General features: G+C 38.3%; 2 protein-coding genes across 2 annotated transcripts in view; one reads left to right on the top strand and one right to left on the bottom strand.

Moving 5' to 3' along the window:
• The window catches only part of ZFPM2 (zinc finger protein, FOG family member 2), a 384,049-nt gene that overhangs the window by 71,636 nt on the left and 286,866 nt on the right, over positions 1-25,547 (bottom strand). The gene's annotated exons all lie outside the window — the stretch shown is intronic.
• LOC132500807 (ganglioside-induced differentiation-associated protein 2-like) lies at positions 581-2,663 on the top strand. The gene is given in 3 exon segments (XM_060116090.1): positions 581-1,028; positions 1,132-2,220; positions 2,223-2,663. Coding segments are annotated over 3 exon segments (1,491 nt in total). The 5' UTR covers positions 581-712; the 3' UTR covers positions 2,309-2,663.

Below are 25,547 nucleotides of genomic sequence, written 5' to 3'. Positions count from 1 at the left end.
TTGAGATGGATTTTGGGGGTGGTTTGGTGATGTAGACTGGACACGTGGTAGCTCGTGTACTTCCTGACTCTCTCTAGGAGAACAGTGGACCTCCCTGCCTCATTGACCGGCTGTCCAGGGAGCTTGATTTGGCCAGTGAAAGGTGTGCAGAAGTGATGTGTGTCACTTCTTGCTGGAAGCTTTAAAAAGCAGCCTGTGCTTGAGCACGATCTCTTTTCCCTCTGCCACGTTGTTCCAGAGAGCAGTTCTGTCAGCTGGGGTCATGAACTAAAGATATGATGGGGCAATCCTTGAGCATACTTTTGATGAATATGTAGCATCACTTGTTTAAGACACTATTTTGGAATCCTTTGTTATTGCAGCTTAATGCAGCCTATTCTGAGTGATACAACATTAATGTCTAGGCTCTTGAAACCATTGGAAATCAAAAGTCTCTAGGTTCTGGATTGGTGAGCGCCGGCCGAGAGCGGAAGGCGGTGTTTCGCCTGCCAGGGCTCCTGCGGCTGGTCTTTCCAGCCTCCTGCGACTTGGGTTGCTTTGCCCGCCGAGCTCCTGGCAAGGCTTGTCCAGGGATGCCGCTCGGCCGCTTTCCATGAGGAACTTGACCTGCCATGCCTACCTCCCAGATGGGACCTCCGGAATGCTCTAAAGTCTACAGTGAATATTGAATTGCTGAGGAATTTGGGAAAAGACAGGCTGAAGTTCCCATTCCATGGATCCCTTGGGTGCACCTTCCCAGTTTGTGGATGTGGATACACTACCAAGCTGGGGCAATTCTTGTGAAGAACAATTACCTACTTCTGATACTGCAGCTGAAACATATCAGGAAGAGACTATTAGATCACCTTTTCTTTACAATAAGGATATCAATGGAAAAGTGGTTCTCTGGAAAGGAGATGTAGCATTACTGAACTGTACAGCTATTGTGAATACCAGCAATGAAAGTCTTACTGATAAGAATCCTGTGTCAGAAAGTATCTTCATGCTTGCAGGGCCTGATTTGAAAGAGGACCTCCAGAAACTTAGAGCCTAGCCTGTGCTGCGTCATCCCCTGCCTGGACTACAGCCATTGCCTCCCTCCCAGTTGGTCTCCTACAACCATTCTTTACTTGAATCTGTTTTCCACATGTAGTTGCCGGACAGGTGAAGCAAAATTGACAAAAGGATTTAATCTAGCTGCCCGGTTCATCATTCACACAGTGGGACCTAAGTACAAGAGCCGCTATCGCACAGCTGCTGAGAGTTCCCTATACAGCTGCTACAGAAACGTACTTCAGCTGGCAAAAGAGCAGTCCATGTCTTCTGTTGGATTCTGTGTCATCAATTCTACAAAACGAGGTTACCCTTTAGAAGATGCAACACACATAGCACTTCGCACGGTAAGGAGATTCCTCGAAATTCACAGAGAGACTATTGAAAAAGTAGTATTTGCTGTCTCTGAACTTGAAGAGGCTACTTACCAAAAGCTGCTACCTCTGTACTTCCCAAGGTCGTTAAAGGAGGAGAGTTGCTCATTGCCATACCTACCTGCAGATATTGGCAATGCAGAAGGGGAGCCTGTGGTACCCAAACGGCAGATAAGAATAAGTGAAAAGCCTGGTGCCCCGGAGGACAACCAAGAAGAGGAGGATGAAGGCTTGGGAGTTGGTCTCTCTTTCATTGGCTCTCGTGCTTTTACTCGAATGGAAGGAGATATTGATAAGCAAAGAAGACTGATCCTTCAAGGACAGTTATCAGAGGCAGCCCTGCAGAAGCAGCATCAAAGAAATTATAATCGCTGGTTGTGTCAAGCAAGATCTGAGGATCTATCTGATATTGCTTCTCTAAAAGCCTTATACCAAACAGGTGTTGATAACTGTGGTCACACGGTAATGGTGGTAGTTGGAAGAAACATTCCTGTAACATTAATAGATATGGACAAGGCTCTCTTATATTTTATCCATGTAATGGATCACATCGCTGTGAAGGAATACATATTAGTGTATTTTCACACACTGACCAGCGAATACAGTCACCTGGACTCTGACTTCCTGAAGAAACTCTACGATGTTGTTGATGTCAAGTACAAGAGGAATTTGAAGGCTGTTTATTTTGTTCATCCGACATTTCGTTCAAAGGTATCAACATGGTTTTTTACCACCTTTTCTGTCTCAGGACTGAAGGACAAAATCCACCATGTGGACAGCCTCCACCAGCTGTTTTCTGCCATCTCACCAGAACAGACGACTTTCCTCCTTTTGTCCTTGAATATGATGCCAGGGAAAACGGGCCTTATTATACATCTTATCCCCCATCACCAGATTTGTGACCTGCTATCTTTCAGTGCTACTGGTTTCTAAGGACACCACTTTCTCCAGAGAACGCTACCTATTGAAGTGATATTCATTTTTGCTGTACAGCTCCAGAGAGCCTTTTGTCCCCACCTCTCTGGTATTTTTTTATTGACTGTATATTTTCTGGCACATAAGCAATCTGAAAATGGTAGGCCATTCTGAACTGTGCACTTATTTTAAATTTGTATATGTGTATCAAATGAAAATGTTCACTTTTCGAGGGTTGTTAATAGAAATTGGGGAGCAACTTTTGAGTATCTTCAGTTTCCTGAAAGGACACTGGATTCTCCATTAGACAAGCCACAGTATTGTTCACATCATCTCTTTAACATTGCACGCTTTCTTTGTGTACTCAAGTGTTTCTCAAAATATATAGAACCAATGTATGCTGACTGGATGCATTGTTTGCTTCAGACCCTGGCATTTCGTTTTATACAGATAATTCAGTTATGATAAAAGAGAATTGTCTGGGGTCAAGGATGTAGAAATGTATCTGATCAAAAACACCAAAATCATTAGCAAAATGTAAGTCTTAGAATTTTACCGCACCAGTGAAGACCGAGACTTAAGGACTAAAGTTCCTTAGATGGTATGTTTTAAGATTGTCACTGTTCTGGTCCCAACAGTGGGGGAAAACAAGAAGACTGCTTCTTCAGCCTTTTTCCTATCATCAAAAAAAAAAAAAAAAAAAAAAAAAAAAAAGTCTCTAGGTTCTATAAATTCCAGTAGAGACTCTAAATATTTAGCCAATCCAGAACCTATAACTTATATTTTCTATAAATTTATGATCTCTTCTTAATATGAGTATTATTGTAATTTATTATGAAAACCATGTAAAAACTTATTTACATACTTGTTCAAGGAGTGGTTTGAGCTCTTCACAGTTTGCCCCAAAATTGCCTTTCCGATCTCATCTCTCATGACATTTCCCCATGAATCTTCAGCCACACAGAACTGCTTGATTTGTTTTAAATTTTATTTTTAAAAATTTTATTGAAGTATAGTTGATTTACAATGTTGTGTTAATTTCTTCTGTACAGCAAAGTGATTCAGTTACACACACATACATTCTTTTTCATATTCTTTTCTATTATGGTTTATGCTTGATTTTTTTAAACATACCATGATGTTTCTGGATTCCTTGCTTTTTAACTTGGCATTTCTTCTATCTAGTATAGCTTCCTTCCTCTGCCTGCTGTTGAATTTCCACTTGTCCTTCATGATCCTGGAATAGCGATTGCTCTGCAATTTTTCTCTACAAATCTCTAGACAACTTCAGTCACTCCCTCCTTTGTGCTTCCATGGCACATGGCAGGTACTTGTATTAAAGCACTGATTTGTTGAGTGGTGATTATTTGTTTCTATCTCTCTATCCTCTTTTCAACTAAAAGCCACAGTGGCAATGAGGTAAGTGTCTAATTAGTTTATAACCTGAGCAAAGTACTAGGTAATGATGGTTATTGATTTATTCATTCATTAAATAGTTGGTGTTGATTTATTGATAGTTGACAAAATTTTCAAAACCTTTAGCTGAGAGAACAGGTCAAAATTACTTGATTCTTTAAACAGAAATTAAACAAGTATTTGTAACTTTGAAAAAAAGCTTTCGTGTCAGAAGTGTCATAAATCAAGAACTGAATGGCATCCTAGGAGCCCCTGTATTACACTGTTTCATTTGATGCTTCTTTTAGAAAAAGCAAAAAGTCAACCAAAATCTCAAACAAAGAAACTTGTACAGTGAACATTTTAAAATCTAAACGCTATCATTAAGGATCATTTTGAGGATGATTCAACATTTCTGGAGATATATTATCGTCACATTAGTCTGGCATTTAGAGGCCCTACAAACTGAGTCAACTTATTATCACCATTCACTCATGCGACCAAATTTGTCTATCGCCATTACTTTATATAACCCCTGTCTACTTTTCCAAACTCTTCTGCATACTGTCCTCTGAATGTCCTACACACATTCCTACCCTAGTGTTCACTCACAGTTCCCCTCTAATGTCCTCTCCTAGCTTATCTGAGGACTCCTGTCCTGCCAGATCTTAATTCACATATTCTTTCCATCATGATGCTTTACAGTAGCCCACAGTGGGCAGCCTTTTCCCTTAGGTCCTTGCTGCACTTATCACCTAAATCATTTATTTACTGAATGCTTACAATGTGATATTCTGTTCATCTTATTATACTATAAACTCATTTATGACTAGGAATCCCATCTTAATGTTTCTGACCCTCATCACCTTGACCAGTACTTGTATAAAGTAGATCCTTATACAAACAAGCAGAGCATCTCCTGGTTATTTACTGTTGGGACCTGTCTGTGAAGGTACCAAGAGAGTGCTCCTTGCCAGGGCTGAGTAGCCCAGAAGATTTTGGGGATTAGCTGTTCTTTGCTGAATCACTTCTTTACACATTACAAAACCTAATTTTCCTCTTTATCACTATAAATCTGGACTATGAACATCAGGCTCCCCACAGCTTTCTCCTCTCCAGATAGGGAGAAGCGGGAAGATTTCAATGTTACAGGATGCTAAGTACTACATAGAAGCCAACAATAAAAATTAAAATCTAACGTCACTGGTAATCATGATGTAGCCTCTCCAATTTTTATTAAAATACCCATGCAAGAACTGGAAGATGAAAAAATCACAGCATCCTTGAATCATCCAAGAGCCAGAACCAGCTGACTGCCAGAAATTGATGGAATTTCCCCAGCTAAAAGGCCACTGAAATCACACTGAACAAAGCAATTGATGGCTAGACAAGCAGAAAATGGAAGAAATCTATATAATTAAAAAATAAGTAACTACTTCTCTCTTTCCTGTAATCTGCTTCCATAGTATCTTGGGATACTATGTCTCCATTTTTTGAAATGATCAGGATACTGTTTCCCACCTCTATTCATAAGAACATATGTCTATTCATAGACTCAACTACTCCTTTCCCTAAAATTAATTAAAACTGGAAAGAAAGCTACTTGGAGAGATGATACATGGAAAGAATAAATAGAAGAGATTTGCTTAGGGCACTGCATCCTTTGGAGGTAAGAGCTTAGAGAGGGAGGTCTCATCTGTGGGACAAGGAGAAGCCTTCTTAGTGCAGCATATAAAATACACAAAACCCTGATAAATCATAAAAACTGGGTTCTGAGCTTCTGAGCTGTGTCTCCTACCTTCCTGCTATAGATCTGAAAAGGATATTGGACCATTGTTTAAGTGACAGAGCATGACGATGACGTTAAGGTAGGGTGACCATGCATCCCAATTTATGCCTGCAGTACTGATACAATTGTGAATAGTACCCACTTTCCCTAAAAAATTTACTAGTTGACAGAAAGCAATCGCCTTAGTCTCCTGGGAAATACCAGTTCTGGTATTTCTAATTCTCTCTTCTCATTCAAGAATGAGTAAATTTAAACAGCCCAGAAAAATTTACTAAAAAGTAGGGAAAGGGTACATCTTTCTGATTTAGAGGAAGCATATACTTTTAAAAATGATTTGCAATATGCAAATTTTTTTCAGAAAATAAATTATATCAATAATAAAAGATAGGAAGACAAGGAAATATGGGACAGAGGAAAAAAAGCCATAAGGAAATACCCGTTGATATGCAAAAGTGTCTGGATAAGACTGAAAGGAATAATTTTAAGGAAACAACTATAAAAGAAAAATAAGATTTCTTGGAAGCTAGACAATAGTTGACACTGCAGGCAATTCAATTAGTTATGCAAATGCAAACTTAAAAATTTCTGTGTTAGAAAAACAAGGCAAAGAGATTTTTAGATAATGCATTAGAAAGGTAGAGAAAGAAATTATATCCAAGAATCTAGTTGTATCTAAGGAAGAAAATGAAACAATTAAAAATAAGTTAATAGGAATAAAGATCCAAAGAATTTACCATGTTCCAATAAAACAGGGATCTGGACCTAGTCTAGAAAATATTTTGATAGACAGGAATTAAAAATTTTTTGCAAGCAGAGGGAAAAAAAAGGGAAACTTCAAAGGGACAGGGATAAACATTAGGCCTTTGTATTGCAAAAGTGTGGAAACATCTATAGAAATATATTGCTAGCCTTATGTGTAATTTTAAATTTTGTAGTAGCTGTACTCAAATACTAAAAACAAACAGGTAAAATTATTTTTAATAATATATTTTATTTAACCCAGTATATCTAAAACATTGTCAGATTAACATAATTTTATATAAATTTTAATGAGATACCATAATATTATCTCATACAATTTATATAGTATAAAATATACATGTATATATTGTGCAAAATTTAATGAAACATATAATCTCATTAATTCTATACTATATGTCTATTAAATTTATATTAAATACATTTATAGCTATCTATCTACAGACAAATATACAAAGATAAGAAAGTCATATTAAATCTTTGAAATCTGGTGTGTATTTTATACTTATATTGTATCTCAATTCAGACCAGCCACATCTCAGCTGCTCAATACCCATATGTGGTAAGTTGGCTACCATAACAGATGGTACAAACAAGAGGATTCTGATGAAAAAGAATATTCTCACACCAGCTATGCTGAATTTCATGTGAGATGGCAACAAGAGATTTACAAAGGTTAACTATATCTGTGTTCCAGATATATTTTTTGGGGGTAAAATTATTTGAGTAACCCTCTAATTGAGAATGCAATATTCATGAATAAAAGGCCTGGGGGAGGTAGGGACAAAAAAAATATTGTGCCTATTTTACATTTTTTTTTTTTTTTTTTTTTTTTTTTTTTTTCTGTACGCGGGCCTCCCACCGCTGCGGCCTCTCCCGTTGCGGAGCACAGGCTCCGGACACACAGGCTCCGCGGCCATGGCCCGCGGGCCCAGCCGCTCCGCGGCATGTGGGATCCTCCGGGATCGGGGCACGAACCCGTGTCCCCTGCATCGGCAGGCGGACTCTCAACCACTGCGCCACCAGGGAAGCCCCTACATTTTATTTTTTGAAAAGGATATACAGAGTGAAAAACTACCAGAGCCTAATAAACACAGAGGGTGAATGGAAGAAAACTATAAATGACAGCCTTGAGAATTCAGAGCAGTATTTTATACTTTTCCCTATTTTTCTTTCTTTTTTTAATATATCGTTATTGGAGAACAATTGCTTCACAATGCTGTGTTAGTTTCTGTTGTACAACACGGTGAATCAGCCGTATGCATACATATATCCCCATATCCCCTCCCTCTTGAGCCTCCCTCCCATGCTCCCTATCCCACCCCTCGTCACAAAGCACGGAGCTGATCTCCCTGTGCTATGCTGTTGGTTCCCACTAGCTACCTACTTTACATTTGGTAGTGTATATATGTCCATGCCACTCTCACTTCGCCCTAGCTTCCCCTTCTCCCCACCCCGTGTCCTCAAGTCCATTCTCTATGTCTGCGTCTTTATTCCTGCCCTGCCACTAGGTTCATCAGCAGATGTATATGACTTTTAAAAGAAGTTTTTTGATATTAAAATATAATGTATAGTCATTACAGAGAAATGCTATAAGAAAAATACAATAAACCTCTTTTTTTTGGTGGAATTATACAATATAGAAGGCTAAATAGATCGTGGTAAAATCCAGTCATTCCATACCTACTTATTGAATGTCAAGTTTGTATCATGCTCTGTGCCTTGCGGCAGTTGTCTTTTAACTGGGGTATGTGAACTGCTGGAAGCACCTGAAGATGTTCCAGGATTTTGCCTGCATGCGTGGTTCAAGGGAATCATTTTCTAGGGTTCTCATCAGTGTACTTTTCACTAGTTTCTCTCCTTTGACCTTCCATTCACAGAAGTCCTTTTCTGGCTTTACAAATGAAAGGCACAGTCCACTTTTAGAGTGCTTCACAGCAATGTGTTATAACCCCCCAGGGTGCCAAAACAAAGGGAAGGTTCTAGGATGCACTCTCTGTTAAAGGAAGGCTGAAATACTGCACATATGAAATATGAAGTGGACTGTGGCTTATTCCTTCCAGGGGACACAACTCTTGGTAAGGTTCTATGCTTTCTCTATGTATCTATTTAAAGATCTGAATTCAGAAGAGAGAAGATTGTTTTGGGGGCATGAATTAACATGTTTATTTGAACTGGAAAACAAAGTCAGACTTTCTCCTTACAGAAAATAAGAGTGATCTGGCTGACTGGCATGGCAGTGAGATGTTCTTTGCCAGTTAGGGTACATGGCAGACACTTTTCATGAAATGACTTAGCTTGATCTGCAGCTCTAAGGTTTTAACAAAAATATACTGGGGGTACCTGCACAATATACTGAATGCTGCTCTTACGAGTAATTAATAGTGATAAATTAATAGTAAATTAATCATAGATAAAATTAATCATAAATAAGACTGAAGAAGAAAACTCTGTAAACTTATGATTAAACTTTTGGATAAAAAGGGAATTCATCATATTTCAACATTCATTTATGGGAAACTTGAGAGGTAATTCTTGTGAAATGTGTAACACATGGAAAAGTGAATCTTGAAAAAGGACACTGATGAAGCAAGGGTGACACAGAACGGGAGGCATGCAGGACAGCTCCTTAGAACACCAGCAGAGTGACGTGGATAATAAGTTGACTTTCCAACCATTTGTTTTCATCCCTAGATGCTCGTTAGTTCAACTTACAATCACTGACCATGGCCAGGTTACTGGAGGACCTTAGTACATCTTTCCAATAAATGTATGCTCTGCATAATGTAAATGTGACTCATACATTGGGAAAAGTTTTCTTTGTATATTAAGGATGGCTGTGGCTCCCTGTGAAGTCAAACAAAATCACTTAAACTTGACACCCATTATCTCTAACAGAAAATTATCCAATGAAATAACTCACTATTTCAGTATTGGCCTCTGCATACCTATCAAGGCCGTTAAATTTAATTTGAAAATGGAATCCATCATAAAATATTAATCACAAAGGACTGCTGCTATGGAGACACTTATCGGTCTACTAATTATATTATTCACTCCAGTTGGCTTTAATCCTACCTAGACAATCAGGCAAAATGAAGAGAGTAAAGACTAATAATGGTGACAACATTGCTAAAGATAATAATAACAACAACAATAATAACAACTAACATACAATGAGTTTTACTTCTTACTAGAAATTGTGGTAGTGCTCTATATGTATTATCTAAAATTACTCTTCCCCAATATTTTATGATAAAGGTTCTGCAATTATAATCATCTCCATTTACGTAAGACAACACTGAGGTTCAGGGAGATTAAGTAATATGTTCAAGGTGACAAGTTAATAAATGGCCAAGGGCTTCCCTGGTGGCACAGTGGTTGAGAGTCCGCCTCCAATGCAGGGAACACGGGTTCGTGCCCCGGTCCGGGAAGATCCCACATGCCATGGAGCCGCTGGGCCCATGAGCCATGGCTGCTGAGCCTGCTCATCCAGAGCCTGTGCTCCGGACAGGCCACAGCAGTGGGAGGCCCGCATACCGCAGAAAGGAAGGAAGGAAGGAAGGAAGGAAGGAAAGGAAGGAAGGAAGGAAAGAAAGAAAGAAGAAAGAAAGAAAGAAAGAAAGAAAAATAAATAAATAAAAATAAATAAAGAAATAAATAGATAGATATCTAGATAGCTAGCTAGCCAAGAGAGGAATCAAACCCAAGCCTGTCTGAATCTAGACTTCAGATTATATTATATGATACAGCCTCCCTAATAAAGCTTGATTTGTTTATGGTTACACTTTTGTTTTATTTAGCACCGAAGTGTCTGTGGTATGTGTGCATGAGTGTGTATTTTTCTTTTTTTTGTATCATTTACAAGACGAGCAAAAAGACATAGTGAGGGCCTCCCTGGTGGCACAAGTGGTTGAGAGTCCGCCTGCCGATGCAGGGGATACGGGTTCGTGCCCCGGTCTGGGAGGATCCCATATGCCGCGGAGCGGCTGGGCCCGTGAGCCATGGCCGCTGAGCCTGCGCGTCCGGAGCCTGTGCGTCCGGAGCCTGCGCGTCCGGAGCCTGTGCTCCGCGACGGGGGAGGCCACAGCAGTGAGAGGCCCGCATACCGCAAAAAAAAAAAAAAAAAAAAAAAAAGACATAGTGATTCCAACTACCACATAATTAACATAGTACATTTATAGTGTGAGGCACCTTAATTACTATTAGCACAAGTTAATTGGTGATTAGGATGATGGTGATGCTGATTCAGACATTACCATCTCTTGGGTTTTTGTAAGTATGTAAGCTTTGCAGATGGCAGCTGGTAGAGTATTTCAAATTTGAAAAAGGCATACCTATACAGAAGAATAAACTAGAAGGTGCTGAAAATGAACTTGGAAAACTAGTTTGGGGCAAGATCATACAGAACCACGAATATCAGACAAAGGAAGAAGCAGTAGAAAAGAGTAACATATTTGGAGCTCGTGGACTTTGAGTTAGAAGATCGAACTTGACATTTAATAAATGGATGATCTTTAATAAGTCATCTCTTTACAGCTGGGTCTCATTTGTAAAATACAATTGCTATGGAGGCTAAATAAGGAAAGATATGTAAAACGGGGGGCTACATAAACAGCAAAGTAAGGCATCAGGAGTGTATTTTAATAATAAGCAACGCGGGTTGTTGGGAGGTATGAATCATTGAAGAGTTTTTGAACTAGGGATCAGTCTACTTTATTTTTCAGAATTCTTTCGAAGACAGAATCAGGCAAGGACAGAGCAGAACAGCAGAAGGCATGGACTTATGAAAACAATTCATACTTTGTCATATTTATAATTAACACTGGACAATTTTCTCTAAAGGAATTACCAATTTTTGATAATCCCTTGTGTTCTTTTAGTGTCTTACACTTTGCAAAAGCCCTTTTCAAAGACATTATCTCACTAGATTTTTAGCACAAGGATGCAAAGTACAATTATATCTTGCAATAATGTGCCTGACGATTACGTAAATTCAGATATAATCTGATTGGTGAATGACTTCCATTCTCCATCCAGCCACAGTTTGAAAATGGAAGTACACTAAAGTTCTCATTTTCTCATGGGGCCTGAGGGTTATTCTCCAGGACTAATATTTTTTGCCCCAGGCAGAAAAATTGGTATCAACGAACCCAGAGGCTCCTGGAACTATTGCCCCTATTCTAGATGCTCTAGCACCCACCACATCCATAATCATCCCCATTTGATTCTTGAGCCAGACTGAACAATTGCCACCAGGTGGCACCAAATTGCAGTCAGAGATCTTTACTTCTAGAAGCCAGGCCTTAGAAGTCCCAGATAGCAAGCTGCTCAGGATGGCTGTGACCAATGACTACATAATAACATGACCCGACATTTTAGATGACTAAATTTGGGGGCCCTACTTATTTTATTTTATAGTTGAGTTAAGAGCTTTTTAGTGAGGTTTCATGACTTAAGGTCATACAGTGCTTTACTGACAAAGACAAGAACTCAGTTTCTAGGTAGTAGGTACTGTGCTGGAAAGAGTATAGAACAAGGAGTTAAATGTCATGGGCTCAAGTCCCAGCCCAGCTACTTCTTAACTGTGTAATGACAGACAAGCTATTTACCATTTCTGAGTCTGCTGCCTCCACTAGAATTTGGGGATGCTCCTCCTGGATGGGAAAGGATAATGCATGTGAAGGTGTAATAGGAAACCATAGCACACTACGTGAATATTCATGCATTTTGTTTCTCTCTGATCCCAAACATTAATAATTTAAATTCTATTTCTATTCTAAATTATAAGGATAGGGGCCTCCCTGGTGGCGCAGTGATTGAGAGTCCGCCTGCCGATGCAGGGGATACGGGTTCGTGCCCCGGTCTGGGAGGATCCCATATGCCGCGGAGCGGCTGGGCCCGTGAGCCATGGCCGCTGGGCCTGCGCATCCGGAGCCTGCGCATCCGGAGCCTGTGCTCCGCAACGGGGGAGGCCACAACAGTGAGAGGCCCGCATACAACAAAAAAATAAAAAAATAAAAAATAAATAAATTATAAGGATAGTAAAAGAAAATGCTTCATAAGTGAAGCAATAACTTTCAAGTGAAACACTATTTTTTAAATACAAAAGTACATTACCAAAGCCTGAGAACAATATCTTTCCATTTAATATAACAGTCAACCGACTAGAATTTATTACATGTCTACTATGTGCTCAATACTGCAGAGGCCGTAGAAAAATTTATGTCATGGTTACTACCCTAAAAGAGCTAAATAATCAATCAGAGAAATGCATATAAAGGAAATACAAATAACATAAGATAAATATCAGTAAATACTAGAAACAATGACAGTGTGGCAGTGATCAGAGAACAGCAAGACGATGAGAACAGGGAAGGAATAAACTCTGGGGTGATGAGGAAAACCTTGCAAAGAGTTAAGAATTATATTTTTCCCTGAAGGTTGGATATGATATAAACAGGCAGAAAAAGAAAGAGATTTTTGCTATTCTGATTCATCTCTTTGCTTTTCTCTGACTCAGTGGTTCCATTTTGGTTAACATGATCCCAGAAGCTCCAAGCAGATTCTTATCAGGATAGTTTTGTAATAACTGCTGACCTATCAGTAGAGAATACTGAAAGACAGGCATGGAGTATAATTTTTCAGCAACTTCTGGGCAGGTGCTGCTGGAGAAGCAGCTCCCTTTTAAATGTATCAGCACTTCCTCCTTTGCAGTGCATAGAAGTTACTCACAGTTTGTATCTGTGCCAGTAAGATGAAGGTAATGCCGGCTCCACACACCAGTGGTAAGATGTGTGATTTCATCCTTGGAGAATTTGACAGAATAAACGACTTTGATGATTAATCCATTCCAACAGGAGGCTCAGCATTGGTGAAGACGAATTTTCCGCCTTAAGTGACTACCCTGTTGTGCTGTATTCTTTAAAATCCTTTGGAAGTTAATATACTATAGGAAGGAATAAGGTTGCAGACCTTGGGAAATCACTCTGATTCTTTTAGACTGGTGAAAAGCATATGAGGTGGCTGGCTGTTTTCTTTTGGTATCTGGATTTGACTAAATCAGGAGGATCTTACAGAATATGCCCCTCTGGAGAAATCGTTGATAATAAGAGCACATGATCTCTCAACAAGGTTTGGGAAAAGGTAGTATTAGAATGGCTCTGTGAAGCTATTGTTGCCATTTTAGTATACTTGACCAAGATTATCATATACAGTGTGAATCACACATACATATACATCCACATATATACAACATCCACATATACACATATACCTAGGTATATATATATATATATATATATATATATATATATATAAAGCATGTCCACTAAACTTTCTTTCCAATAATAACTTAGTCAAATAAGAAAAAAAATCACTTTTCCTTCAAGTTCCTCTTCTTTCTGCACGGTCTCCAAAATGACAATTTATTTCAGGTTGTGGAATCTTACTGTTTAGAAATATAATAACTCCATGTTTGAGAGAAAATATGATGAGGAACAAGTGGTTCTCTTATTTTAGAGACTGCATTTAAATCACCTACAGTGAATAAGAAATTTCCAGGTTCTTTGGCCCCAGCTCCAGAAATTCTGAATCAGGAGCCCTGCCACAAGGTCCAAGAATCTCCAGTGCTTATCCCCTGCTGGGGGATCTGATGCAGACTGTCTAAGAACTATGATTTGAGAAGTGTAAGAATACTCGGATTAGAGTCAGTGAGACATGTAAGTTGGACTTCTGGTTCTACCACTTTTGCTGGTGACATGGTGTTGAGCAGGTTTCACACCATTATAGCAAATCCACCATCAGGATGTAATCGATATAAATAACCTCAATAGCATAGCTAATAGTAAAGAGTAGTAAGATAATTAGGATATGATACATTTGGAGTATGTGTTACCTTTTAAAACTATAATTTATTTAATTATAAGTTTACATAATTTAATTTTAAATAATGGCTGTGTTTAAAAACTGGCTGGCAAAATCCCCCCCCCCAATTTAATGACTGGCTCTTGTGACCTAGTATGATTTGATTCCAGTGCATGTCTGCATTGATTTCCACAGATAATACTGGGATAATACAATCTAAGTTCATAAAGTTAATATGATAATGGTTTGCCTCCAATCTATAAGAGAGGCTCTAATTATTTGTTTGTTTACAATTTGTCTTTCAGAATGTAAACTTTATGATGGCCTAGTCTTTTTGTTTTATTCACTGCCATGTCCCATTTCTTATAACACTGTTTTTGCAACATGGCACTATTAAGTATGTGTAGAACAAATGAATGAATCCCGCTCCTAGCACACTCCTCATTCTCCTCCCTCGCTCCAGCACTTCTTCCTTAGATTTTTTTGTTCCAACAACAACTTATATCTCTCTACTGGCTCCTCCCCGGGCTTTTTCCCACCTTAAAAGAGAAATCTTCCTCAGGTAGTGCCCAAATTAACAATTTTGCTCTAAGAGACTTCTCTATTAACTAACTTAATCTGACTCTCAGAAAAGAATTCAGTAAATATTTATTTATTGCTATGTTAACTCAGGAATAAAATTTTAAGTAGAAAATGTGCCACTTGTCCTCCAGGCAGAAAGCTGAGGTGTAGTAGTTGGGTTAAGCATGTACTGGGAAGTGAACAGGGACCAGAAAATTAGATGAGAGGTAAGACAGCAATGGAACAAATGTAGTTGTTAGTCATGAAAAGAGGCGACAGCTAAAAGAGATACTTTAGAGTAGGGGTTGGCAAACTAGGGGTTGGTTGTACAGGTACATATAGTGACTATTTTGGGTTTCATGTTACAATTATGCTTCTTATTGTTCTTTACAACCCTTTAAAAATACAGAAACTATTCTTAGCTCATAGGACCATAGTTTGCTGATGCCTACCTTAAAGGAATAACTTAAAGGCACTGATGAGCACATAGGTACAGGGGGAGAGGGACAAGATTCTAAGAGACAAAAAGGACATCAAGATTTTAAGTAGACTGATTGAGAGGATGCAAAAGTAGGACATAAAAACAATGCCACGATAACAATTAACATGTACTGAGTGCTCACGCTGTACCAGGATCTGGCTCACCCCCTTGTACGTATTTTCTCCATGAATTCTCACAATGGCCTTATAAACTAGTTACTATTATTAGAACCATTTTAGAGACAAGGAAACTGAGGCACAGAGATGTTAAGCAAAATGCCCAAGGTCACCCATCTAGTTCGTGAAGGCCAAGGCTTTGGCTTGGGAGTGTGCTCTAGTGACCACTTACACACACACACACACACACACACACACACACACACACACACAGATTGCTTGTATGTTTAGACATGTTGAGTCTGAGATTCCAATATTTAAAATAAAATATGTTTTCTAAGAAGTTTCGAAACAGTAAAATTGATTACTAAGATAATTTCTTTCTGTGTGTCTCTCGATTTGAAGATAGAACATAGGGATGCCCACAATTACAACAGTTCTCCCGTCCTTCCATGCATGCGAAAGGATGGCCTTCATATGATATGACTGCCCTTCCCCACACACGTTCAAACTAGGTGTGACTTGCTTCGGCCAATGGAATATGACAGAAGTGATGCGCTCAGTAAGCGCTCACTACCAACAGGTAATTCACCGTATCCCTTTCCTCCTGCAACAGTGATCAAAGAAGCCCATGCTGAGATCCACCATCCAGGATTCTTGAGTGAATACAGAGGACAGAACCGTCCTGAGGACCACGTGCGACGTGTTGTATAAACGAAAGTCAAAACTTGGTTTTTCAGACCACTGAGATTTGGAGTTCTTTGTAACTACAACATAAGTTAGCCTTTGCCAATTACTACACAAGTGTAAAGAATTGTTTTCTATCTTAGTTGGGTTTAGGAATGCTTCTTCATGAGAAAAATGGCTCATGCTGAATAAAGTCTAAAGAACTTTTGGAGTCTTATAGTAACAACATGTAATTCTGTTGATGTTGATTCAAAAAAGTATGTGACCTACCAAGAAGTAGGCAGACTTAAAAAATAAGGTTCCAAGTTCTTATAATAGATAAAAAGTTAGTATAGAGTGAAAGCCTGTGAAGTGCTTGGATGCAGCCAACCCCTCCAAAATGGGGCTGAGTTTTGAGTTTCATAACGAAATCCAAAACCTTAGAAGAGAGTTTCACATTTCACCCTGAAAGTTTCATATAGCTTAAACTTTCGTATCTTTTTCAGGTATCATACTACAAAAAGTTCCTAAAAATCTCCCTTAAATAAATAATGACTATAGTCCCATCTATTAAATTCAGTATACTCTGCTGTTCTTTGTGTACAGAGATAATATCACCTGACCTACTCTTAGTTAAGTATGCACTCTCAATTGATTTTTATTCCTGATTGGTCCTTTATTTTTATTCCTGGTTGGTACTTTATTTTCCCCCAAATTTTAAGTATCGTGTAAGTAATTGCATACATTTTTGAAAAACACGGTTGGGTTGAGCTTCTTGGGAATCATGAAACTAAGATATCTCCAGTGTATGAATCTCTTGATTACAGCTCCATTAGCTCCATGCTCTTAACTAATAAGGTGACTTTTAGAAGAAAAAAGAAAATAGAGAACACCAATTTAATCCTTTGACCAACTCCATTAAACTATATATAAGGGCATGTAATATAGAACATCATTAAAATGGGCAAAAATTCACTAATTTTCTAAAGTTTCATGACGTTGTATTTGATGAGTGAAAATGTTGCATTCAATGATTTACTTTAAATCAAGGGCAAAAAATCCCGAGTCATGTTTCCTCAGGAATAACATGTCTGTCTCTTAACTTTTATAATATGCAGCATCAAAAGGCATGTCAGAGAGGCCACCTTTGTTCATGTTCTTCCCTTTATCACCAAAAACAGAGTAACTATTTGATCAGCCATAACACCCATACTCTGAGCCCTAAATTTTGTAGTAAAGAATAATTCCAGTTAAAATATATCCTTACTATCACGTAGAAGTTGTTCTTTATGACAACGGTACTAAAATGGAAGTAGGTAAACCTAGATTTTAAGATTTTCATCTCTGATTCAACCCATGGCATGTGCTTGGAACATGGCAGGTATTAATTATTGTTTGCCAAAAGAACACCTTCAGCAAAGTCTTTTGATTTTCTTGTTCCACAGTTTCGATATATGCAAAATGGACATAAAAGCACATCTCACAGAATTATTATGACCTTAAAGGAAATAAAGAACAAGAGCAAGGAAGCTGTTTTTAAGTGGTAAAATAATATACACAATTAGATATCTTTATCACACAAAATCCTAAAATGACTAGGCCAGAACTATCATATAATTTTTGCTATTTTCACAATAAATATGACACTCTACAACAATTCTTCAATTATTATGGGTATGTGAAGTTGGAGGGCACAGCTTTTACTCTTAAAAACCCAAATAAGCGCAGTTAGTCCAACTTTTACTTCTAGTGGATTGTAAATGTGGTTAATAATGTATGGTCAGGATTGTCAGATTTCTCCTCATGTTTAAACTGGCTGACTCACTTGAAGACTACATTTCCCAGACTCTCTTACAGTTAGATTGGAGCCATATGACTAGTTCTGGCCAATGAGCTGTGAGCTGACTACTATCTTCTCCAGGCTAGCTCCTAAAACTTTATACAAGAACTTATTCTCTGAGTAAAGCATCATTCCAAGACAGAAAGAGACCTATTCCCTGAATGTCTATGAGGTAAAGTGCCTCTGTCTCTCCCCACTTCTGATGTAATACATTTGATTATGATGGCAAAGCAATAGTTTGCAGGGGATAAGAAGTTAGTGCTATGGACATAGAGAACAGATTGGTGGTTGCCAAGGGGGAGTGGGTTGGGGGAGGGATGGAGTGGGAGGTTAGGATTAGCAGATGTAAGCTTTAATATACAGAATGAATAAACAACAATGTCCTACTGTATAGCACAGAGAACTATATTCAATATCCTATGATAAACCATAATGGAAAAGAATATAAAAAAAGAATGTGTATATATATGTATAACTGAATCACTTTGCTATAGCAGTAATTAACACAACATTGTAAATCAATTATACTTCAATTTTAAAAAAGTCTTATTTGAACAAGTTTTTTAAAAAAGAAGTTAATGCCAGAGTATTAATCATAATATAACTTAACTCAATGTTTCCTTTGTGAGAGTCTTCCTATAAAACAACGTCACTTAACTGCACTGTGTGGTTAGTGGCATAGTACATTTACATTTTGACACAAGTTCCTTAACTTGTTATGGATGTGAAACAAACAGTTCACCAACTGGCTAGAGTCCAAGGCCATACATTGAATAGCACTGATGTAACCAACCTTGACCAACAGACAAAGACCCCACAAGTAGAGTTGGAGTGTGTAAGTATAGGTTATATGTTCCCTAGACAAATATCATGCTAAATGAGGTGTATCAAATTGCTTCTTTAGGGCTTCCCTGGTGGCGCAGTGGTTGAGAGTCCGCCTGCCGATGCAGGGGACACGGGTTCGTGCCCCGGTCCAGGAAGATCCCACATGCCGCGGAGCGGCTGGGCCCGTTACCCCTGGCTGCTAAGCCTGTGCTCCGCAACGGGAGAGGCCACAACAGTGAGAGGCACGCGTACCACAAAAAAAAAAAAAAAAAAAAAAAAAGCTTCTTTATAATTCAGTGTTTTTCTTAGCATATGCCAGTTTATGCTTGTTGTCGCAGACTAACTTAAACTCCCTTTCACTCTCAAATTGTCCCATTTTATATGTTACATTATTTGGCCACCTTTACCTAAGAGAACTTCTTTGCTATGCAGAATAAGAACTCTAGGTAAGAAAAAATGATAAATAATTTTTGTATACACTACTAGCTAGTACCTTTTATAGGAAACACTTATTAAATGGGTGATTAAAACCAAGGGGAATCAGTAATTTATTTCTGCTACACTTAGTACCAAAAGCATAAAAAATGAAAAAAGAACCTTTGGAACAGTTATGACATCACAGGTCCAAAGAAAAAATAAAGTGAGAAATATTTATATCGTTTTAGAGTAATCCTTTGGGCCTTTTTTTTTTTTTTTTTTTTTTTTTGCTGTACGCGGGCCTCTCACTGCTGTGGCCTCTCCTGTCGCAGAGCACAGGCTCCGGACGTGCAGGCCCAGCGGCCACGGCTCATGGGCCCAGCCGCTCCGTGGCATGTGGGATTCTCCCAGACCAGGGCACGAACTCGCACCCCTGCATCAGCAGGCGGACTCCCAACCACTGCGCCACCAGGGAAGCCCTCCTTTGGGCATTTTAATCAAGTTGACTAAAATGAATTTCATTTCCAATGTGATATTACACAATAGTCTTCATTTTTCTGTATTGTCATATATTTTTGTGCATTGATACTAATTTTTGTGTTTTAGGCACTATTAATAATTTTGAAGCTGCTAAATTCACCTTGTTCATGGACTTAAACTTTTCACAAGTCCTATATGTGTTTAGATTTGAATGATTTTAGAATTTTTAAGGGCAGTATAACAGTTGATCACCGGACTTCAGTGTCTTGGTTTTGGCTCTCTTATCTGGGTGGCAATGCACAACGTATTAAATATTTAATTAAATTATTTAATTTAAGATTCAGCTCCCCCATGAATAAAATGGGGATAACTACACACACACGAGATTTCTGAGGATTAAATGAAATAGTACATGTTCAGGTAATATGTGAACTGAATGGTGCATACAAAGTTGAAGTTACATGTAAAATAATTCATTACTAGATTTGAGGTCCTTTATTCCACATTTCCACATTTCTAATGGCAGTGTTATCTACCAGTAAAACAGTCCTGCAATCTCTCTGCCCTATCCCTTGTTTCTCCCCAGGGGAATAAAAGTGACTTCTCTGGTTGGTGAATTTTAGACAAGAACCTGGGTTCTGCCCCTCCCATTCTTCCTTTTCTTGGGAGCCAGCTGGCCCTCAGAGATCAGACCTCAGGGTCTACTTTATGCCCAGGATGACCAGCAGCTGTTCAGCGTTACCTGTGGTTCTGGGGGTAAAACTACCTAAGTCTTGGAGGCATTCTGAGGCAGCGTAGTTGGCTAACACACCTACACCATGATCTTCAATCACTTTAGTCCATTAAAGCTGCTCTTCTGATTTTCATCTGTCATAGGCCATATCTACCTCTCACAAGGAAAGGGAAAAGAGATACTATTTATTTGTCCTTGTAAACTCCAACTCCAAACTCCTTGTAAATTATTATAGTTACTAATTTATTTCGTACTCATAAAATAATACTAAACTTAATCTTATTTGTATGCTGAGCAAACATAATGCTTTCAATTTTCTATTAAAAGTTTATGATGTCTCCAAGTACACTGAATTAAATATCTTCACATAAGTTATTAATTTTAGATTCAGAATGTATCAGTTTGCAAAACACATAAACCGGTAACTGTACTGATTTAATACGGCAACATGCTTTGACTAGCTTTCCAATATTAATATTGTGATTAAAACTTAATCCCTTAAGTATATACTGGCTTAGAGTTTAGAAACATGTTCTCATCCATGATCATTTGATCCTGTCACTTGTCCTCCATTTGACCAGGTTGCCTGAGGTAAAGGGCTGCAGCCACACATCACTGTGCTGAGACCACTCGCTCATAGGAGAATCCAACTTACAACTTGAGCTTCCCTGGGTTTTATGTGCTAACCAGTGGGCTAAATGGTCAAGAGGGAGACCTCATTAGAAAACAAACTAGGATTCATACAAGGAGTACAGTGCCTCGTGGAGTTGAACTGTAGTCCACTTTCCCTGATCAGACAGCACATCTTATCTAAGTATTGCAGATGTTTCTCAAATGACCTAATAAATATTAGAATATCATCTAGGTAAATGAGGTAAATATGTCATTGGAATCTTGCAGACTTCCATAATTAAATGCAACACACCAGCTACCTATTTTCTTTCTAGCAAGCTAAACTTGGCTAGCTTGAATCGCCAACATATTCTGATAATGTTCTTTCCTAAGGAAACTGGGATCTGTTCACCTTGGCAGGGGTGGAAGTCTGAGGGGAGAAGGCAGTTACCTAATTAACATGATATAACTTAATTAATTCTGCATCCTTAGAGCATGGATGGAACCACAGATTTCAAAGGTAAGATATCAAATCGATCAGGCTAGAACTCTGGAGGGCATGACATTTCACATACCCTTCAAGTCCTTTAAGGTGCATCCAATTTCCTGACATATTCAGAATTTAGAAAAGATAGCTCCTATGATTTTTGCAGATTTAATGTAATCCAAATATACGTATAAAGGTAGAGTAAATATGCTCAGTTTTATTTCTGCCGATTTTGTAGTGGTATAGAATCTATGTAAAACCAATTTAACAAACCATGTTAGGATCTTCATTAGGTTTAGAACTGGGCTGTCTAATTAAATATATGCTTTAAAAAACCAGACTCTTACAATATGACTTCAACCATATTGCCTTGCCTTGAACAATTATGACCGTGTTCCTGTGCAAAGAAATAATTTTTATAATGAAATGCTTAAATTGTAAGGTTTTATTGACCTGTGTTTTAAAGTAAACTAGGTTAGGACTGTGGAGGAAAATGTCCAGATTTTCAGTGAAAGCCCATCTTCATCTGTGTATGGTGTGTTTCTCCATCATGTTAATCCATATCTCACCATCTCTTCCTATGCCACACACTACATTGAGCTTCTGCCCATTTCCTGGACAAGCTAGGATCTTATAAAACTTTGTGTCTTTGTACCTAGAATATCCTTCTCTTCCATCTCCATCTAGTAAATGCTCTTTATTTAACCACCACCAAATCCCTCAAAGCAGTTACTTCCCCTCTCCCCTTTGTTTCCATACTACTGATTTTTCTCCCCAACATATTCCACTGTAATTTGTATTTTCATATTTATCTGCCCAATCTTAATTTCACTTTTACTCCCTTCTATACATTAATTAAAAAATCATCAATAAAATTTAAATATGACTCTTCACATTTACTCATTCTTTTGTATACTGTTTGCCCACTAATCGAACTTTATATGTTTTGCCCTCAGAATAACTGGCTCATCTTCTAGTGCCTATCGAAAAACCTGGAAAACATGAGAAATACATGCCCTAGTATTTATTAATAACACTTTTTTTCTAACCTGAAGTGGTCAGCTTTTCCCTATATGTGTTGCATTCTCATTAGTTCTTAGCATTATGTTAATATTTGGTTCTACTACCAACTCAACAGAATGTGAGCTATTTGGGGGGAAAAAAAGACGTCCAAGTACCACCCATTCTTTCAATATTCATTTGGTTGCTGTTTGCTTGTTTTCCCTTTGGAGAAATTTTACAGAGCTGAAATAATTATTTTAGATAATACTAGACTAAGTTTCCTATGAGTTCTGCTTGTCCTAACCTTCTGTTCTAACATTTGTGCCTTTTGGCTCAACAATGTCAAAGAGAAACAAAAAGCAAGGGAGCTGCCTTCACTTTCTGTTCTCCCACTGCTGACCTGGCTGTCAGAGTGAGAGCAAGGCACAAGGCCAAAATACACGGCTGTTGTCAAATCCATGACCCGAATTCTTCCCGCATCACGATAAATAGGTGGGAGATCTGATGTGGATTCCCAACGGCCCTGTACATATGTGTACCCTTCTGGGGTCAAGGGGCGGGAACTGAACTCCTTCATGTACCACACTGAAACACCTGACTTCTTCTAGCGCAAGACAACGAGATAATTTTGGCACTAAGATACCTTATTTCCCTTTAAAGACATCCTCCTGAGAAACGCTCTGATCTTAACATCTGAGAGGAAAAAGCTGAAAACAAAAAAATTGTACTAAAACATGCCTTGGAAAAGATAGAAGTGGAAAATCTACCCCAAATCACTACTACTAACACTACACTGTTAGTACCATCCCAATTCATAGTGCAGCATAACAATTTGTGATTTTTGAAATACATTTCACTTACTTTTGATGCCCAAGGTAACCGTCCCTTTAATACAGGCGATAACTCTTCTTGTGGGAAGATTTTTAACACATGCTGCAGTTATGTATTGTGGCTAATGTCTTAGCTATTATTTGTTGAGATCCATCTCTTAAAGTTTTTTTTTTTTTTTTTTTTTTTTTTTTTTTTTTTTTTTTCTTTTTGCGGTATGCGGGCCTCTCACTGTTGTGGCCTCTCCCCTTGCGGAGCACAGGCTCCGGATGCGCAGGCCCAGCGGCCATGGCTCACGGGCCCAGCCGCTCCGCGGCATATGGGATCCTCCCAGACCGGGGCACGAACCCGTATCCCCTGCATCGGCAGGCGGACTGTCAACCACTGCGCCACCAGGGAGGCCCCATCTCTTAAAGTTAATGCATAGAAAACGCAGATAGATGGAAACTTGCTTGTTCTTCAAAACAAAACAAAAAAGCAAACACAAAACAAACAAATAGAAGCAGCTCTTTAAGAAGCTGAGCATACACTTCCTGTCAAATAATGAACAACATTGTAGGACTGATTTTTTCATACTACAGCTGTGATTTGATAGTCAGTTCTGTGTGGAATTTATTTGTGAAGTGTCACACAATCCAAGATGTTTTCATTATGTTACATTTTATCCGAGACTCCTGATTATAAAATGAGTGATACAGAATTAAAACTGAAGTCTAGAGAAGATGTAGAGAGACTGCTATAGTGCAAGTAATTCAAACGTGAATGTCTGACTGGTGATTTCTGTTTATCCTTTAATGAAAATACCTCTGGCTCAAAAAATATACTTCATTTAAAAAAATGACTGTAGTTTCTGGCTGACACAGTTCTTCATAGTAATAACTCTACAATCACCACCATGAAGACTATATTTTCAGACACTATTCACATATCCCTGAGGAACGAACTTGCAGACATATATTTTGTACCATTAATTGATGCATATTTTAACCACCATTTCACTGCTGTTTACATGTGACATTGATGATATATTTGACGTTGGCATGGTACATACAACCTTTTGTTCAGCAGATTTATTTGAGACTGTTTTGGTCACTGTGATTCAAGTACTTTTTTCTTTTTTTTTTAAATTTTAGCTTGATTATACAGGATTACTTTACACAAAGTAGTTAAGTTTACTTATAGTGAAATTACTAAGAAATTTCACATAATAAGATCAAATGTTTGGTGAGGCTCCACTAAGTCAAAGAAATGTCAACAGAACTGACTTCTTAATAGCATTTCAGAAATTTCTGTCTTTTGCCAAATAGAAAATCCTAACATTGTGACTTTTGCTTGTCAAATGTCTAAAAAAGTACTTCAAACATTAGTTAGAGCCAACTCTTCTGTCGTTTCTCTTCTTTCATTCTAGGCTAAAACTAGGGAAAACAAAATGTGGAAATGAGAAATACTTTCTATTTCCCTATTCAAAATAAAATGTGGTTATAAGCCAGACAGAGAAAGATGAATATCATATGATATCGCTTATATGTGGAATCTAAAAAAAAGGATACAAATGAACTTATTTACAAAACAGAAACAGACTCACAGACACAGAAAGCAAACTTGAGGTTGCTAGGGCGTGGGAGGGGGAGGGAAGGGATGGCTTGGGCTTTTTTTTCACACAGCGTGTGGGATCTTGGTTCCCCTACCAGGGATCAAACCCCTGCCACCTGCCTTGGAAGCACAGAGTCTTAGCCACTGGACCACCAGGGAAGTCCTGGATTGGGAGTTTGGGATAGGGATATGCACACTGCTATGTATGCAGTGGATGGCCAACGGGGACCTGCTGTGTGGTGCAGGGAACTGTGCTCAGTGTCACAGGTGGTAACCTATGATGGAGGAGAATATAAAGAAAGAATATACATATTATATATACGTGTGTGTATGGCTGAGTCACTCTGCTGTACACCTGAAGCTGGCATGGCACTGTGAATCAACTGTATTTCAAGAAAAAGTTTTTAAAATGTGGTTGATTTAATAAACCTAATTCTAATTTAACTACTCTTAGCAAAAACAACAACAAAAGAAAATCATGATTTGCCATAAAACTGGATCATGCAAGGTAATGGCAGATTACAGCAAAAATAAAATATAAAGAAGAAAATGTAGAAAGTATTGCCAGAACTGACTGTGATGAGGTTAATAGGAAATCACTTAAAAGTCAGCTGCATAGAAATTGTGGACAATAACCAGCTTTAATGCAAGTTATAGGATGTAACAAATCTATCAGCAGGTATCTAATATGTATCATTAATCAAATAGCTAGGAAACAAGTAACCAGTGCTATTTTGTGAACCAGACATGTACACATGTATTTCCAAATTGTAGAA

This window comes from Mesoplodon densirostris, chromosome 13 (assembly GCF_025265405.1).
Source record: "Mesoplodon densirostris isolate mMesDen1 chromosome 13, mMesDen1 primary haplotype, whole genome shotgun sequence".
In the NCBI taxonomy this organism is placed as follows: domain Eukaryota; kingdom Metazoa; phylum Chordata; class Mammalia; order Artiodactyla; family Ziphiidae; genus Mesoplodon; species Mesoplodon densirostris.
This window is presented reverse-complemented; position numbering and strand designations above follow the sequence as displayed.